Consider the following 18,934-nt stretch of genomic DNA (forward strand, 5'->3'; position numbering starts at 1 on the left):
ATTTCCAAATTTTTGCCTCCCCTGTCTATCCTTCCTTTGAATCAAGTATAATATTAAATTCTTCCATTTATAACTTCTATGGCAAATCTGAAAATAGGTGGTTTTTTTTTTTTTTCTAATAAAGCTTTATACTGGGACAGGAAGCAGTTAGTGGAAGGACTTTATTTTTGGAGGATTAGATTGGGGTGTTGTGGGGAGAAATTGCTTTCTGCAGTGTCAGATGAATGAGTTATAGGAAATGATAGCTCAGCCAGCAGCTCCGTGCTTGCCGGTGAGTCAGCAGTGTTCCTGTCCTCAGTCTCAATGCTCCCATCACAGCTGAGAAGCACTTTTCCTGGGGAGGGTCTCTCCCTGCCCTGCTGTCTGGGACCTGGAGGTTCTGCCCACCTGATGGGACCCTTGTCAGTTACCCAGGAGAAGGAGTCACAGGACTGACTCATTGTTTTCATGCAGATGTTTCTACATTTCCTGAGAATTGTTGGGTGTCTGTGGCGCTTCTTGCTGCCCAGCAGAAAAATCCAGCGGCGTTCCATTCAAAGGATGAAGTTTGGGATTGGTGCCATAGTGGGCTCTAGTTCTTAAGGCAACTTTTTTTAAATTTTATACTGCCTCAACTTTGGGGGTCAGTATAAATGAGAAAACTCTATGGAAAAGCAGGACAGGAAAATAGTGCTTCATAAATGGCAGATGGGAAAAGATCCTCTTGTGATGTTGAAAACAGGTGTATGTGGGACAAGACTAGAACCAAATCATCATGGTTGTTGGGTTAGGATGGTGGAACGCTGATTGTTGTTAATTTTATTTTCTAGGTTTGATGAAAAGACACAAGTTGTAAAATTCATCCTGAAAGTAGGCCATTAGTATTTTTAAATAACTGTTCAATAGACAACAAAAATGGCTGAGTAGTCTTACTATGTTAGGACATCTTTTTCCCAGGCCTGGTTCAGATTCTTAATGTCAGTCTGGGCATGTGCAGGATTCTCCAGGAGGAAATGGGTAGGGAAGACTGATTTTATTCAGAATCTACTATGTGCTCAGCATTTAGTTCCATTCACTGGAGGAGAAATGCTGTTGTCCACATTGTATAGATAAAAAAGCTAGTGTTCAGAGAGATTGAAGAGCCTTTCCTGAGTCAATTAGCTACGAAGTGGTGGCCACCCCAGCCCAAATCAGATGGACTCTAAAGTCTGTACTCTTTGTTGTCTCCAGTTCTTCACCATGCTTGTTTGTAAGGCATTTAAAATGTTAACATTGCTGCATTAATCATCCATTAAGAAAAATTGAATTACAGTATTATTCTGTCCTTCAGAACTAAGATTCTAAAGCTCTTATTACTTGGTTCTCACTTTTATGAGAGAAATACTTAAAGCATTGCATAGCATGCATGAGTGCACATCCGTGTGTTTAACTTAAAGGAGACTCAGCTAAGTACCTGGTTGAGTAGAGTCCTGCAGCATTTGAAGTGGTTTTTATGATTTCCCCTAAAGTCTTTAGTTGTGTGAGGCTGAGTATAAAGCTAGATATGTTAACTCTTCAGTACAGTATCTGGGGGTGACATTGTTGATTGAGGAAGGGCTAGTATTTGGAAAGTCAATACAGCTTCACAAAAATATGCATCCCATTGGCTCGTCAGGATCTTAATCTACTTTTTAATATCTTAATAGCATTTAAAGATCTTTTATATTTCCTTACTGTTATTATTATGCCCCCAGTGTTACATTTTCTAGCTTTATTTAGGCATTGATATAGAGTATACTATACATATTTGATGTACAATTTAATATCTGTGAAGCTTTAATATAGATGAATACATCCATTTCCCCAAAAAATGTTCTGCAATGTTTTATTTTTGAAGGGAAAATTGAATTGTTGTATTTTCTCTATCTAATTTATTGAAAGGAGCCTGGACAGGGACTTAGATGATGTGAATCTGGATTCCAATTTTGCCTTAACTAGCTCCATGAAATTCAGTGAGTCCCTTAATTTTTCCAGCCCTTAGGTTTCTTATCTGAAAAATGAGGGGGTTGGACTAGATGGTCCCTAAGGCCCTCTAGCTCTGAAGTGCAATAAAGCTAAGAGGACAGGCACACTTAGGGTATTGGTTTGTGTCCAAATGGTGTGACGTAAAAATGTAGACATCCCTAGTGGCCGGGTGTCAGCTGTGCTGCTGCTTCTCTGCCCCCCTTTATTCGATTGGTTATCATGAAATCATTTCATTTCTTCTGATTCCTTTTCACCCTGCCTCAAGGTCGTTTGTGTCATTGTTTGCATGTTATCTTACTGAAGCAAGGGAACTATTCTACTTAAGAATTTAGGGCTAAGGCTTGAGTAACACTGGGAACTTGGCAAAGAGCTGGTGAGGGGGTAAAGAGACCATCAGTCACCTGGATATTTTTGAGACAGCTTGGGCATTTTGTGGGGGGCACAGACAGGCTGTGTTGGATCTATTTCTGGACTGGGGGAAGGGAAGCAGATTGTAGTTTAATTAAAATTCTAGTCCCAACTTTGCCCATCTTCTTGCCAAGTCAGCAGCCAGCTTTTCTGTTTGTGGTTCTGGTGATTTTGCTGTGATGACATACACAGTTCCCTCAAAAATTCTTGCAGATTTGCCTCTACCATCAGTATGCTCACCAGATGCTTTAACCAGGCCTGGCACAGGGCCATCTTTTGCCTGTGTTTTTGGAGATACGTAATCCACCACTGCCAGCATTCCGGGGGCAGTGTAGGGGGGTTTTGGACCGAGCTGGTGGTGAAAATTGGGCTGATTACAAATGAGAAGAGTTTCATCGCAGCATAGAGATCTTTCCAAACTGCTTCTGTTTTTCAGGTAGCTGAGTGGGATTTCTGAGAAGGGGCTGCTCTGACTACATCTGGCCCACCATGAGGTTCTTCTTACTTTGTGCCTACGTGTTGCTCCTAATGGTGTCCCCACTGAGGGCAGTCAGCTTTCCTGAAGATGACGAACCCCTTAATACTGTTGATTATCACTGTAAGTTGTCTAAGTGACTGTCTGCTTTTCTAAGAAGGAATCTGGTTGTTTGCATTTCCAGAAAAACAGTGAAATTTCATAAGTCTTAAAATTGTTTTGCATATTAATTTACCTATAATCATTACCTAATGTTTGGGGAACATGGGACAGCTATGTTGGGTGTTTTTCTACAGATACCTATATTTTGCTTATATATTTTCGGTTAAAAGAAAAATACTATTTGCTGGCATTCACCATCTTTTATTCATTTATATTCAAGACCTTAAGAGGAGAATTTAGTTAAAACCCTTCTACAACTAGTATATACAGCTAATCAATGCTGTATATTGATTCTTCAGCTCCATAATCCTGACTGATGGTTTAGCCCATTTTTACTTGCAGATTCAAGGCAATATCCGGTTTTTAGAGGACGCCCTTCAGGCAATGAATCTCAGCACAGGCTGGACTTTCAGCTGATGTTGAAAATTCGAGACACACTTTATATTGCTGGCAGGTAATTTTCCTCTCGTTGGTTTATTAGATTAAAATTCTTTTCTCTTGTGGTGCTTGCATTAATGTGTCTAGTTCATGAAAAACTAATATGTGATTGTGATCAAGAATTGCAAGTAGCCAAAAATATTCACCAAGAAGAGTCAGTGTTGTATACCAAGAACAAAATGCAAAACTAAAGCCTTCAGCAGTGCTATTTTTTTACTGCCATCGAGAAATCATACACCATTCTTTTTTCCCTAAAGCAGCAGGGGGAAAATATTTCTTTATTCTTCTTTAACTTAGAATTATTCAAGCAAACATTAGAAATATGTCTATGCTAATACCAAGTAGCAGTTTGACCTATGCCTGCAGAGAAGTGTTTTCTTTGCTCCCCGATGACAGCGATATATAAAAGCATCTCACTAATGAAAAAGTACTCTTTGTTGACTTTGTTTGAGACACAGAAAGTCCAGATGATCTCCAAAACACAATAAACGCAGATCTGTAAGAATAAAACAAGAAGCAGCTTAACAGTTTTATGCATTCACATGATATGACTTATTGCTTGGTTTCCAACAGGGATCAAGTTTATACAGTAAACTTAAATGAAATCCCCCAAACAGAAGTAATACCAAGCAAGGTGAGCAGCTATGATTGCCAAATTTATTTGCATTCACTCAGAACTTGAATGATATCCCCTTGCCCTCCACAAATGTTCCCAGTTAAAAACTAAACTTTGGTTTCGCTTGATTAATTCAGAAGCTGACATGGCGGTCAAGACAACAGGATCGAGAAAACTGTGCTATGAAAGGCAAACATAAAGTGAGTTAAAAAGTCAGGAGCCTGCTAGATTTCACCTTTCTGTGGAATTGATACTACAGTGTCAGCATATGATATGTCTAATGTTAATGTAATTCTTACTTTTTTTTAGGATGAGTGCCACAACTTTATCAAAGTATTTGTTCCAAGAAATGATGAGATGGTTTTTGTTTGTGGTACCAATGCATTCAATCCCATGTGTCGATACTATAGGGTAAGTGCCTTTTATATGGGATGCTTTTTTGATCAACTTTTGTTCTTCTTCTGGTAGCTGTTAGAGTTGAATCCTTTCTGCTCTAAACCAGTAATTTATCTGTAATGCTATGAAAGAATAAAGGCAGAATTCCTCAAGTAGAATTTCAATACAAATAAAGCAGTATTGCCTTCAAGCAGGTACGTTGAACGGATATGACACCAGCTATTTATTTTTCTTTTGTAGTTGAATACCTTAGAGTATGATGGAGAAGAAATTAGTGGCCTGGCAAGATGCCCATTTGATGCCAGACAAACCAATGTTGCCCTTTTTGCAGGTAAGAACCTTTACTGTAATGAATATAAATGATTAATGACATTGAAGGTGAAAAAGGAATTTAAAGTAAGGGAAAAAAGTTCATAACTTCAATAGGCTCGTTGATATAGGTATTTCAAAGGCTACAGCCTATGAACAAATGTTTTAAAAGGAGGAAATTAGAAGTGAGGGTGTTTCAGTGCATATTACAGGCGTTGTGACATGTGCCTCTCGTGTTAACTCAGCCAGTGACCCTGAATAAGATGCCAGACGATCTGATGCTTGGGTCTCCCATCTGAAAAATTGGGTGACTCCTTGGGCCAACCTGTCACAGGTTGATTATGAGCATCAGGTATATATTTAACCAAATCAGTATTGCTAACACAGGTGAAGGCACTACAAAGGGTATAACCTACTACTTAAGCTAATATACTGTGAGATATTTATGATTATGTTACCAAAATTATAATTTGGGTTTCAGATGGGAAGCTATATTCTGCCACAGTGGCTGACTTCTTGGCCAGTGACGCTGTTATTTATCGGAGCATGGGAGATGGATCTGCCCTCCGCACAATAAAATACGATTCCAAGTGGATAAAAGGTACCTTTGAAGAGCAGTGTGACGGGCTCACTGAGAACAGTGGCATGGCCTGAGTGGGAACAGCAGCCAAGACCACCAGGAAATTCAGTGCATGAATTGACATGAGGGTGCTTCAAAAAGTTCATGGAAAACTGAAGTCAAATGGTAAGTTTATTTTGGTGCAAAAAAACCCATTTGAAATCCATGCATAGTTGTTTGATAATATGTGTTTTCCCTGAGGTTTTTGAAAACTCCTTTTATGAATGGATTTCAAGTTTTTGTACCAAAATATACTTATCTTTTAATTCCATTTTCTGCAAACTTTTGAAGTACCTTTGTATTGTTTCTTTAGTACAAGTACACTCTGCTTTGATTGTGAATGGGATCATTGATGGAGAATGTGGAACGTGGTAGTCAGTAGTCAGGTGTTTGTCCTGGGTGACCTCAAAAACAGAGGGAGCTCACCTCTGAGTGTGGATTTATCTGTCTCTGAATGCACACAGTCTACTTGGCTGCTTCTGTCTCCCCAGCTTAGAAAGTTAACAGTGAGAGGCCGGCACCGGGGCTCACTAGGCTAATCCTCCGCCTGCAGCACCGGCACCCTGGGTTCTAGTCCCGGTCAGGGCGCCAGATTCTGTCCCATTTGCCCCTCTTCCAGGCCAGCTCTCTGGTGTGGCCCGGGAGTGCAGTGGAGGATGGCCCAAGTGCTTGGGCCCTGCACCCGCATGGGAGACCAAGAGAAGCACCTGGCTCCTGCCTTTGGATCAGCGCAGTGCGCCGGCCATGGTGGCCATTGGAGGGTGAACCAATGGCAAAGGAAGACCTTTCTCTCTGTTTCTCTCTCTCCACTCTGCCTGTCAAAAAAAAAAAAAAAGAAAGAAAGAAAGTTAACAGTGAGAGTTGATGAGTCCATTTCTGTATCTGTAGACATTTTGATGTTCTTTGGCATCTAGAAACCAAGGTTTTCTAACCTCAGCATAAGAAGTTTTCTTCCCTAGTTAAATAGGTTAATGAATAAATGTGTTGAAATGAGGACCTATGCTGTAGTTCAGTTCCCTGTAGGCCTCTTTACAGTCCATTAGCTTACTTTAAAGACAATGGTTCCTCGAAGCTTGAACACACCCATATTTGGACTCCTCAAAATCATTGGCATATCAAAGTTCTTGTTAGCTTGAGGGTAACTGTGACATCTGCCAGTCATGCCCATGTCAGTTGAATGGGGGTGGGGGGTGGGAAGGCGGTGTCTTTCTGATTGAATTATCATTTAGGAACCAGTTCGTTTTCAATATTTCTTTCAGAGCCACACTTTCTTCATGCTATAGAATATGGAAACTATGTCTATTTCTTCTTTCGAGAAATTGCTGTGGAACACAATAATTTAGGCAAGGCAAGTACATGCAGCTAACTTATATTGGGCACTTTTACAGCATGGAATTGAGACCACTTTGGTAGAGTTAAGGATACTCCCTTGGCAGGTTTCCCAGCATTTAATTCATGGTGGCCGTGTACAAGGAAGTGGGTTGCTTATCACAAGAATAATTACTGCAAAACACCTGAACAATGGTCAGAGTGGGAAGGGTGGCCTTGGGCCTTGGGAAGGTTTCTTTTTTTTTTCTTTTTCTTTTTTTTTTTTTTTTGTCCTGTCACCATAGAGCTGTGTACCCTTGAGCTGTGGAGGCTGAATTTATTCCTTAAAAATCCAAGGATACTCCACTCTTTCTTGGTGCCTAAAACAGGTTGGAAAATAGAGGCCCTTGTTCAATGTTGAGAGCTTCAGTAAAAGCTCACGGGATTGCAGCCCCTTCTGTGCCAAGTTTAAAGCAGCACATTTCATCAACAATAGGAGAAACAAAGTTGGAGACAAGCTGCGGGAGAGGCTTTCGGTCAGCGGGGCAGCCACAGAGCTCACCTCTCAGGAAGCACGGTTGGCAGAACAGGAAGCGGGCCCCTTCTCCTCTGGGACAGATCTTGTGTACGATTTCATCTTCCCGATCCCTAAAGAGAAGGCTGCTAGATGATCTTAAACAGGATGCCTGTCTCATTTTCGTTCTTCCCTTAAATATCAGCATTTTCTCTCCGTTCCTCTTCTGTGTTCATAACCCCATTGCTTTGCTTTTGTCCCCGGGCAGGCCGTCTATTCCCGTGTGGCCCGCATATGTAAAAATGACATGGGTGGCTCCCAGCGGGTCCTGGAGAAACACTGGACATCTTTTCTGAAGGCTCGGCTTAACTGTTCTGTCCCTGGGGATTCGTTTTTCTACTTTGATGTTCTGCAGTCCATTACGGACATTATACAAATCAATGGCATCCCTACTGTGGTCGGGGTGTTCACCACACAGCTCAACAGGTGAGGACAGGTGTCTGACAATCCCAGCGGTGTTCCGGGATCGCTTGTTGGAGCCAAGCACAGGCCCATTGTCACCAGCCTCTTCCTGACGCCTCTCTCCTTTTTGTCAGCATTCCTGGTTCTGCAGTCTGTGCATTTAGCATGGATGACATAGAAAAAGTATTCAAAGGACGGTTTAAAGAACAGAAAACTCCAGATTCTGTTTGGACGGCAGTCCCTGAAGACAAAGTACCAAAGCCAAGGTAAAGGAAAAATGCTGGGCCGGCGCCGCAGCTCACTAGGCTAATCCTCTGCCTTGCGGCGCTGGCACACCAGGTTCTAGTCCCGGTCAGGGCGCCACATTCTGTCCCGGTTGCCCCTCTTCCAGGCCAGCTCTCTGCTGTGGCCAGGGAGTGCAGTGGAGGATGGCCCAAGTACTTGGGCGCTGCACCCCATGGGAGACCAGGATAAGCACCTGGCTCCTGCCATCGGATCAGCGCGGCGGCCATTGGAGGGTGAACCAAAGGCAAAGGAAGACCTTTCTGTTTCTCTCTCTCACTGTCCACTCTGCCTGTCAAAAAAAAAAAAAAAAAAGGAAAAATGTTGAAAAGGGTTTTGTCTTGAACAAAACTCTCTGGTTCCTGAAAGTATCCATCTTTCCATCCATCAAGAGAGCAGCTGGGCCAGCGTCTCATGTCAGGAAGGGCTTCCTCTGCTGTATCTCACACCCAGTCAGCAACCCTAACCTGTGTGCTGCCACCCAATGCCAGGGAATGTAGCAACCCCACGGAATTCAGCAAAACAGCATCACTCCTCTGGTTTTGCTCACTCTCCTTCATCTCTTGACCCCTTCTTTCAAAATGTACACTTATTCCTTGTATTCAATTTGGAGAAAGTGGATGGATAAAAGAACACTGTTTTCCTTGCAGGCCTGGCTGTTGTGCAAAGCATGGCCTTGCTGAAGCCTACAGAACCTCCATCGACTTTCCGGATGAGACGCTGGCGTTCATCAAATCCCACCCTCTGATGGACTCAGCTGTTCCACCCATTGCTGATGAGCCCTGGTTCACGAAGACACGGGTCAGGTGAGACGTGTGGGGAACGCTGGGCCACTCCCACCCAATGTGCCCTTTTCCCATTGCTGACCCTGCCTGACCCGCCCCGCCTCCTCTGCTAGGTACCGATTGACGGCCATCGCCATTGACCGCTCTGCTGGCCCCTACCAGAACTATACAGTCATCTTTGTTGGCTCTGAAGCTGGCGTGGTACTGAAAGTTTTGGCAAAGACCAGTCCCTTCTCTCTGAATGACAGCGTATTACTGGAAGAGATTGAAGCTTACAACCATGCAAAGTAGGTATATCTCACAAGAACACTCCCCAGCGCTGCTCAGAAATTGCCCACATCAAGTTTATCAGTCATTTCTTTTCAGCCCTCTGAATTAGTGGTGGTTGGCATACTAGAATTTTATTTTCTCACTGAAATAAATCCTGGGGTTTTTTTGTTTGGTTGGTTTTGGTTTCTTGTTTTGTTTTCTTTCTGGGTCCACGAGGGCAAGGAGGGTAAACCGCTGGTGAATTTAAAAATAATTCATCCCTTGTTTTTCACGTGTGGAAAATGAGAACATATTAGCACCACCGTTTTTATCTCACGGATATATTTCAGGATGCTACAGGGAGCAGACAGGGGTTATAAGCATGCACACATCAAAAATATAATACTGGTTAGACACTTTCTTCCAACCATTAATAAATAGAGATTATTTGGAGCCATTATCACACACACGAAATAAATGAGAGAAATGGAGTAAAGGCAACTGAAAAGAAATCCAGAAACATGTGGTATGGTAAAACTTACATGCATTACAGGTTATCCTTTGCCTTCCCTGTAGTCTAGCCTAACCTTCGCAAATGCAATTTCCTTGAATCACTGTGACAGGAAAGCAACCTTAAAATGAAAACTCTTGTCCTGCCCGAATTTTTAAAAGAAGATTTATTGATTTATTTGAAAAGCAGAGTAACAGGGAGAGAAGGAGAGACAGAAAGAAAGAGACAGAGATGTTCCATCCACTGGTTCACTCCTCAGATGGTCACAGCAGCCAGGGCAGGGCCAGGCTGAAGCCTAGAGCCAGGAGCTCCATCTGGGTCTCCCAGGTGGGTGGCAGGAGCCTGAGCCATCTGCTGCCTCTCAGGATTCATTAGCAGGAAGCTGGGTTGGAGGTGTTGGAGCTGGGACTCGAAAAGTACTCCAATATGGGTGTCCCAACAAGCGGCGTAACCCACTGTGCCGTAATACGTGCCCTCCCGCCTGAAATTTAACAAACCATGCAGTGAAGTAGGAGATGAATTTTATAATTATTGTTCTCCACACTAACTACTTGCCTGGGTTGCCACCAAGAATTCATCCCTTCAGATTTCCCAGGCTCTCTGTAATTACAAAAGCAAACCATACTTGCCTTGCACAATTCGTGTGGCTTGTGACTGACTAAACCTATGGCTTCAAAATGTATCCCACAACACAGGTGTAATGCTGAGAATGAGGAAGACAAAAAGGTCATCTCGTTGCAGTTGGATAAAGATCACCATGCCTTGTACGTGGCATTCTCCAGCTGTGTTATCCGCATCCCCCTCAGCCGCTGTGAGCGTTATGGATCATGCAAAAAGTAAGCTAGTGTTTTCTTCACTTACCCTGGGCCTTGCAGCTTGGGAATATTTGATGACGAGACAAGCCAAGTTACATTCTCTTTGGTTACCTACAGGTCTTGTATTGCATCTCGTGACCCCTACTGTGGCTGGCTGAGCCAGGGAACCTGTGGGAGAGTAACTCCAGGGATGCTGTGAGTATGCTTTGTCACTTTAGTCATCAACTATCTTCAGCATTTGTAAAGTCAGAAACTTAGGAAAACTTTTGATGATAGTAATTTTCTTTTTTTTGATGTGGATGAAAGAAAAAAAAATACACATACAAACCTGGAGATGTGCTAAGGAAGTGAGGTTATAGACAATAATACTTAAGGAAAAGGGATGAGAAAAAGCAACAGTTCTGTTCTGTTCTTTTAAATATTCTAATTAACAACTCTTTAGCCAAAACAGTTAGTTTAGCAAGTTATGTTGAACTGTACATGTTTGTCTCTGCCTGTTTTTACTAATCAGTCTTGTGTTCTTGGTTCTGCTCTGGTGGTCACTTGTGTTCCTATGAAGGCTGTTAACTGAAGACTTCTTTGCTTTCCATAACCACAGCGCTGGAGGCTATGAACAAGATGCAGAGTACGGCAACACAGCCCATCTAGGGGACTGCCATGGTGAGCCAGAGCCTTCCTTCTCTCCCGCCACTTCTTTTTGACCACATTTGCACGTGAACATTATTTTACAATCAGCCTTTTTAACGACTTGGGACACATACCACCTAGCCTTTAACTTAAACTTCGCCAAAGCTGAGCTGTTTCATCCTAGGGATACATTAGAAAAGAATCTTAATTTTTCTTTTCCTTCACCATTTACAATTTTGTAGGAAACCTAGAGAGAGGTAGTCTAGTAGTCTAACCAGTAGGTTAATCTTTTAGTTTCTAGTCTTTTCTTTTGGCTTTTTTAGTTAATTGGAGTTCATAAATTTTTACTTTCTTTTGGTTACTTTTCACTGATTACTTGTTCCTTTAATTCTTTTAGAAATTTTGCCTACTTCAACTACACCAGATTACAAAATATTTGGCGGTCCAACATCTGGTTAGTTTTTTTAATTTTTTTGAATTAACAACCTTTTCTTTCCTTCAGTTCAGCATTTTCAGCCCCTTCTCCCCTCCTTTTGTGCAGTTTGGCAGCCCTCCATTTTTCCGCTTTTACTCATAATCCCACTGATGGTACCAAAAGACTTTTTCTTACTCAGCCCTTCACCCCTGTGTAGCATGTTTACAGCTCATCATGACCGAGGCACATCCTTTAAGAAATCAAATGGGTTAACCTAGGCTGCATTCCAGCTGCACGCACGCCCACCCAAGCTTTTCTCTTTCTCACCCGTTTGCATCGTGAATGTTCCTTCTGGCCATCCGCATTTGATGGATGGCAGGTTTTCATTATTTCCCCCTTCTCTCCTCACCTTTCCTAAGACCTAGTCAACAAATACACATTTCCCAAAAATGTGTATTTATGAATTTTGGAGGTCTTTTTTGAATGGTTTGCAGTAACCTTGGAATCTCTGACTGTCATGGGCTCAGTGTGGAAGTGGTCTCAGTGTGGAGAAAGCTTCAGTCAGTCGAAGCTGTTGTGATGTGTTAAGATGATCCTTGGGCTCTCCAAGGCCCTCTGTCTGTATCTCTTTTGGAGCCTCCATCCGAGACTGGTCCCCAGTCTGGATTAAGGTCTCAAAGGTTTTAACCTAAAAGCATATGCTTACATTCTGAGGGAAATCGACTTGATGGAAATCAGTTATGGACACACTAAGAGGTGAACTTAACTCCCTCCTGGTCCTGTTGCTGCTGCTGAAACTGGCCAGCAGACCCATTCCTCAGTATGGAGAAAAGAATGGCGTATCTTGTATATCCACACATCCTTGTGCAGGGTGTGACTGTCGTTGCTTTCACATGAGTTGCTGCTAAGCCTTTGAGAGAGACTCGCAGGGCATGCTGGAAGTCACAGAGAGTGGCTGCCCATGCTGCAGCGCTTCGGTGCAGAGGGTAGGCCCTCAGAGCAGTGAGACATCTACACATGGACAGGAGGCCCATGGTGAAGCCGAATAAACCTCCCAGGCAGAACTGGCTTATCACTTCCAGAACCAAGGGTGGACAGGGACTTAGCCAGTTATTTCCTGATGAGGGTACAGTAGAGCTTCTCCAGTGAAGGCAATAAAGTTTCTAAGAATCTGTGGAAGAGCTTTTTAAAACACACATGCAGGAAAGGATACTGTCACACAAGAGGATGAAATGAGTCATTTATAGGCATTGGGATTTAAGTTAGCTTTTCCCGTATGTGTCATTAATAACCACAGAAGCTTCAGTAGGAATGTCTGGAGTAGTGTTGAAGTTTGCTTAATATGTCTTTACAGTTAATTTTTAGCTTTGATTCTTCCCTTGCAAGAAAGGGATTTGGGGTAGCCTCCTCAGGTTTGTTTTTACAAAATCCTAGAACATGTTTTCCCATAAAATCACCTAAACTTTCTTTATAAATGCAACAGACCCACTAGAAAAGCCTTCTGACACTACCCATGTTAATAAAAATCTGTTTGCATCACAGACATGGAGGTATTTTCATCTTCTGTTACCACAATGGCAAGTATCCCAGAAATTACACCTAAAGTGAGTGATACCTGGAGACCTAAACTGACGAGCTCCCGGAAATTTGTAGTCCAAGATGACCCAAACACTTCTGATTTTACTGATCCTTTATCAGGTATCCCAAAGGGTAAGGCCTCACCAGGGAACTCATCTCCAACTGCATGGAAACCTGATTCCCTCTCTCTCTGAGAAGTGTGTGGTTCTCCAGAGGCGAACCTGCTTGGAGCTGTCCCTCCGCCGCCACCGGTCACAGCCACTTGGGTTTTCTTGTGGTTATGTCTGAGTGCTGTCCTTCAAAGATGAAAGAGGTGGAAAGCTGTTAAAGGCAGGGTTGGTGAAACAGCCACTCAGACAATCTAATCTGTGTTGATTTCTGTCTAAAAAGCTGAATGCCTTCTGGAGATCAGAGAATTTGCAGGGTCACCCTTGCAAGATTAAAACCAAAAAAAAAAAAAAAAAAAGAACTCATTAATTGCACATATCCTGATGTCAGATGTTTTGTCTAGGAACCTTTCCCAGCTTCTTGTTTAGCTTCAATTCGAAATCCAGTATGAAAAGGATATGTGACAAGTTGCTTGAATGCCACAAGCAATCAAACCTAACAGAGTGCTTGTCCATAACTATCATTTTCAGCCCATAATAGAAGCAGTTATCAAATAGCTGCCTGTTGAGTTAGCTTATTAGATCTATTACTCTGGGGGGAAAAAAAAATCTATTCTTTAGTGCTTACTAAAATAGGGTATCAGGTTTCCAATCAGTTTTTATGGCAGTGCCTTGTCATTTATGATTTACGTCTGTTGATTTTGGTTTTATATGTTTTCATTGTAACCAATTTTGTAATCATTCTTCTTTCTACTTTGTTTTCTTTAGTAATACCATTTCTTTCAGTTTCACCAACCCTACCTTTTTTTCTTGGCCTTTCACAATGCCACTGAATTCCGTAACACTGAACATTGATTTAAAGCAACTAATTTCAAAGCCTTTAGCACTAACCTAAAGCTACAGAATCTTCCAAATCACTCTGACTTAACCTTACTCTGGGATAGCTGCATTTATAGCATGTAACAGACTTGGATACCTCTCAAACTAACATTTCTTGGATTGGCTGTTAGATGTCTGTGGTTGCACTGAAATTTCCAATAATTACAAGTTAATTACCTCTTCTCCTTCTAGGTCTAATTTAAATATATCTCAAGTATCTCCAGATAGTTTAATGACATTATTTAACTTGTATGTAGTATATATTTTCTCACAGTGTTTGGAGTTCTTGCATAACAGGTAATTCAAGGTTGTTTCACCCAAAGGTGGAAGTGAGAAAAAATTTAAAGCAAACAGTAAAGTCTATATTTGTAGCTAAAATTGACCCAACAGATGCTTTCTGTTTTTTATCCTAGTTAGTATAACTGTATTAACATAATTATTTTAGTGTTATATATTTATGCTAACTTATGTATTCCCACAGTCTCAGTAGCTGCCCTTTAACTTGATTTATGAATTAGAAGAAAAACAGACAAAGCATTTTGTGAACTTAAAATCTGATGTTTAGAAGATTCACACTCTCTAACTCTGTATTTTAGGTAGAAACTCTTAAAATTTCTAACATTGCTTAACAACTATTAATGAGGGATTGGAAAGAAAAGAATAGACAAATAAAAGTAGGAGATTAGAGTTATCCTGGCTTTGCAGCAATCATCCTATGTCTCTGGAGATCCTATTGTGATGAATGAAAAAATGTATGTTTGAAATATTGGGGTCTGCCTGACCCCACAAGCTAATAAGCATGTGGAGCATGTGGGAAGGCAGTGATGGCTCAGTGGAAGTCACTTGCTGTTACGTTCTGTTTTTAAAAAGCACTTCATTCAGACCTTTCCTGTGTGTCTGTTGCAGGTGTGCGCTGGGAAGTCCAGTCTGGAGAGTCCAACCAGATGGTCCACATGAATGTCCTCATCACTTGTGTCTTTGCCGCTTTTGTTTTGGGTGCGTTTATTGCAGGAGTGGCAGTATACTGCTACCGCGACATGTTCGTTCGGAAAAACAGGAAGATCCATAAAGATGCAGAATCTGCCCAGTCATGCACCGACTCCAGTGGAAGTTTTGCCAAACTGAATGGTCTTTTTGACAGCCCAGTCAAGGAATATCAACAGAATATTGATTCTCCTAAACTTTATAGTAACCTGCTAACCAGCCGGAAAGAGCTGCCACCCAGTGGAGATACCAAATCCATGGTGATGGACCATCGCGGCCAACCTCCCGAGTTGGCTGCTCTGCCCACACCTGAGTCTACACCGGTGCTGCACCAGAAGACCTTGCAGGCCATGAAGAGCCACTCAGACAAGGCCCACAGCCATGGAGCTTCAAGGAAAGAAACGCCCCAGTTTTTTCCTTCTAGTCCTCCACCCCACTCGCCGTTAAGTCACGGGCATATTCCCAGTGCCATCGTTCTTCCGAATGCGACGCATGACTACAACACGTCTTTCTCAAACTCCAATGCTCACAAAGCAGAAAAGAAGCTTCAGCACGTGGATCACCCTCTTACAAAGTCATCCAGTAAGCGAGATCACCGGCGTTCTGTGGACTCCAGAAATACTCTCAATGATCTCCTGAAGCATCTAAATGACCCAAATAGTAACCCCAAAGCCATCATGGGAGACATCCAAATGGCCCACCAGACCCTAATGCTGGATCCCGTGGGACCCATGTCCGAGGTCCCACCTAAGGTGCCTAACCGGGAGGCGTCACTCTACTCCCCTCCTTCCACCCTCCCCAGAAACAGCCCCACCAAGCGAGTGGATGTCCCCACCACTCCTGGAGTCCCAATGACTTCTCTGGAAAGACAAAGAGGTTATCACAAAAACTCCTCCCAGAGGCACTCTATATCTGCAATGCCTAAAAACTTAACCTCACCAAATGGCGTCTTGTTATCTAGACAGCCTAGTGTGAACCGTGGAGGGTATATGGCCACCCCCACAGGGGCGAAGGTGGACTACATTCAGGGGACACCAGTGAGCGTTCATCTGCAGCCCTCGCTCTCCAGACAGAGCAGCTACACCAGTACTGGCACCCTTCCCAGGACGGGACTAAAGAGGACACCGTCCTTAAAACCTGATGTGCCACCAAAGCCTGCCTTTGTTCCTCAGACCACACCTGTCAGACCACTGAACAAATACACTTACTAGGCCTCAAGTGTGCTCTTTCTGTGTGGCTTTATCCTGTCCATGTTGTTGAGAGCATGATGTCGTAAGGGTACCGCTGAGACAAGAGACTCTCTTGTATTTTAGGAGAACCAAGTGGCCAAAGAGACTCTTCCTCACTTTGGCAGCATCAGAACTTGCCACATGTAGCTACTGGAGCAAGGCTTCTACGTCCTTGCCTGAAAACCAAGGAAGGTGCTGGTCATTCCATTTCTTTCGTTTGAAGCTAAAGAGATGTGTAGCTCCTGGGGCTACCTTACTGGTATAAAGAGCTGATTCAGTACTCAGAAGAATCTGTGAACAAATACTTGAAAATGGGTTCAATTTAGACTGCCATTATGTGTGGTCTTCCCATTAAATGTGAACATTTTAATATGTATGCATTCACCTTGCCTCTTGCACAAATGTCAAAAAAAAAAAAAGATGGTAATGTCTCAAATGAACTTGTAGATTTCCATGCAGATTGCTAAAAATTCAGTCTTTGACCCAAACTGTAGCATTTTTTTTTATGTGTGGCATTTTTTTTTCCATGCCACAACAGTGTTGTGTGTGTGAATGTGTGTGTGTACACGCGTGTGTGTATATGCGCGTGTGTGTGCATGTGTTCTGTACCCACTAGAATTTGTCTAGGTGCCCATTACATCTTTTTTTGTGCTATGGAGTTGTTTACATTGAGCATGACTGAACAAGACACAGTCACTTCTTCCCTCAGCTGTCTATTGTGTTCAGCTTTGAGAAAAGAGTAAAATCAAGGCTCCTTTGACCATCAAAATGATCAACTCCACCTATGTGGTACCCAATGCCAGAATGTAAGAGTTCTAAGTAATTTTGTGCTGCTATTCTTGAAAACTTCTATTCCCGTCTTGCCAGCTTAAGGAGATAGAGATATTAAGAACTATCGTTGAATATCCACAAGTATTCAGTAGTAAAATTTACCTGTCCACTGTGAATCAAAACCTGAGTCCCATCATATAACCTTGGACACTAATAGTGTTTAATTTGATTGTGTTTATTTTTTTCCCCATGTAGCAAAATTTCTCCTCTTCTAACTCCTCCTACCCACCACGTTAAAAAAAAAAATAAAGAAGAAGACAAAAGAAAGACATATGAAAAGAATTGTAATTGGCTTAACAGAAATGGCCTGTGAAAACCTAACAGTGGTGCAATCATATTGTCTATGTTGTGTTTTGTGAGAATTTTGCCCTAAGTCATGCAGGTAATGACAATATACTGTAAATACCACGTGTGAGTTTACCCGAATCTGTGCATTTTGTGCCTTATTCATGAGAATGATAGAAGTACTAAAATATGTCACGTGTTTTCAATATAGCACATCATTTACTGAGTGCCAGTTGTAAATGTTTTTCAACCAGCACCTGAAAGACTTTTAAAAAAAAAAATCCAGAAACAATCTAGAACAATTAATTGTTAAATAGTCCACTCGAATAGCAGCATTACATCTTTTGCCATGATCAACATTCCACTTCCGCTTTCCTAAGGATGACACAGGGAGAATGTGAAGTTAAATGAGGTTTCCTGGGGAATGACACCTGAGGAAACCAGAGAGAGTCATTTGCAGGGAGTTTGGCAGAGAACACTTACAGTTGATGATGTGCAACCCCGCTGACTATTTCAATTAATATGCTGCACACCACACAATTGTTGATTGAACCTAATCTACAAAGCACCAAGGCAAAGGAATGCTCAGACAAGTTAAGTTCAGCTGATGTCTTGTGCTAACGCTGTTGGTATACAGTAGTTGGGGGAGGACGGGTGGCCGAAGACCAGATCATTTTTATACAGAATGTAGAATACTGATAACAGTTATTCTTTTCCTTTGAGAACATTGTTTTATAAAGAACATGATTTTCCTGTGATCTCTGGAAGCTCAAAAGCTAAAACTTTCATTCTTGAAACACTTCAGCTTTGCAACTAAAATATTACAGATTAATAATAAATTAAACCAACCAATGGTAAACTCTACTCAGTCCGCCAATGACAAACGTGTTTGAATTTATCTTACCAATATTAATCCCAGCGTGTATAAAACAGAACAGTAACTCTGTGTGACCCCGATAACATTTTGTAACATTGTGCTGCCTTGTAGTTTGTAATGTGAGTTCTATCAGTATTTATGTTGAGTTTTCTAACATTAAATCTAGTCTCTATCCTGTTAATTTAATTTTTAAATGCTTTATCCATTTGTGCAAAGGTAAAACACAGATTGTATCTTTTTTAATGGTACGGCATAAAAAGTAACCCTAAAGTGAAGTGACTCTATACTGTTTTATAGAGTACTTTAACATGTATAGATATCTTGTAAACTTGTATTGTGGATGTGTAAATAATATGTACTTGGGGTTTTTAACACCGCATGTAAAGTCAAAATAAAATATACAACTCATGATATCTTGCCTCTTGAGAATGAAGAGGTTATTGATGTATCATATCATAAAATGTTTTTAAGTGAGTCAACCACCAATAAGTTTTTTCAGAATCTACCAAATATTGTTTTCTGGGGTATTCTCTGCCTGGTCACAGTTGCCTTGCCGTTCCCTCCTTAGAAGGCTGTTGCTAAAGGTCAGAGCCCCTGGAAGAAGAGAGAAAACTGTCCAGGAAACCAGATGGACTGTTGTACTTGATCTACAGTCAAATGATTCAGGCAAACATTCTAGTGCCTCACATTGTCCGCTTACCTAGCTCAACAGACATTTTTAAAATTCATGATTTGTATTCTCACATGAAATGTTGAATGTAATTTAAGTTCACTGTTCTAACTGGCAAAC

The 18,934-nt window shown here is 41.8% G+C and overlaps 1 protein-coding gene across 22 annotated transcripts in view; it reads left to right on the top strand.

Annotated features, from left to right (window-relative positions):
• SEMA6D (semaphorin 6D) overlaps window positions 1-18,555 on the top strand; it is a 665,819-nt gene extending 647,264 nt beyond the window's left edge. For 6 of the 22 annotated variants that reach the window (XM_051822408.3, XM_051822409.3, XM_051822410.3 and 3 more), the window contains 18 exons: window positions 2,828-2,989; window positions 3,371-3,482; window positions 4,040-4,100; window positions 4,220-4,282; window positions 4,392-4,493; window positions 4,719-4,809; window positions 5,269-5,388; window positions 6,666-6,754; window positions 7,497-7,714; window positions 7,825-7,956; window positions 8,623-8,778; window positions 8,871-9,044; window positions 10,213-10,353; window positions 10,450-10,527; window positions 10,892-10,992; window positions 11,357-11,413; window positions 12,917-13,084; window positions 14,845-18,555. In XM_051822408.3, coding sequence (XP_051678368.1) covers window positions 2,881-2,989; window positions 3,371-3,482; window positions 4,040-4,100; window positions 4,220-4,282; window positions 4,392-4,493; window positions 4,719-4,809; window positions 5,269-5,388; window positions 6,666-6,754; window positions 7,497-7,714; window positions 7,825-7,956; window positions 8,623-8,778; window positions 8,871-9,044; window positions 10,213-10,353; window positions 10,450-10,527; window positions 10,892-10,992; window positions 11,357-11,413; window positions 12,917-13,084; window positions 14,845-16,133 — 3,261 coding nt within the window. In that variant the 5' untranslated portion in view covers window positions 2,828-2,880 and the 3' untranslated portion in view covers window positions 16,134-18,555. The remainder of the gene's footprint in view (window positions 1-2,827; window positions 2,990-3,370; window positions 3,483-4,039; window positions 4,101-4,219; window positions 4,283-4,391; window positions 4,494-4,718; window positions 4,810-5,268; window positions 5,389-6,665; window positions 6,755-7,496; window positions 7,715-7,824; window positions 7,957-8,622; window positions 8,779-8,870; window positions 9,045-10,212; window positions 10,354-10,449; window positions 10,528-10,891; window positions 10,993-11,356; window positions 11,414-12,916; window positions 13,085-14,844) is intronic. The other 16 variants (XM_070054137.2, XM_002717873.6, XM_070054138.2 and 13 more) reach the window with 11 other exon arrangements.
• The last annotated feature ends 379 nt before the right edge of the window (window positions 18,556-18,934 follow it).

This window comes from Oryctolagus cuniculus, chromosome 12 (assembly GCF_051225735.1).
Source record: "Oryctolagus cuniculus isolate XC-2025 breed Fujian yellow rabbit chromosome 12, ASM5122573v1, whole genome shotgun sequence".
NCBI lineage: Eukaryota > Metazoa > Chordata > Mammalia > Lagomorpha > Leporidae > Oryctolagus > Oryctolagus cuniculus.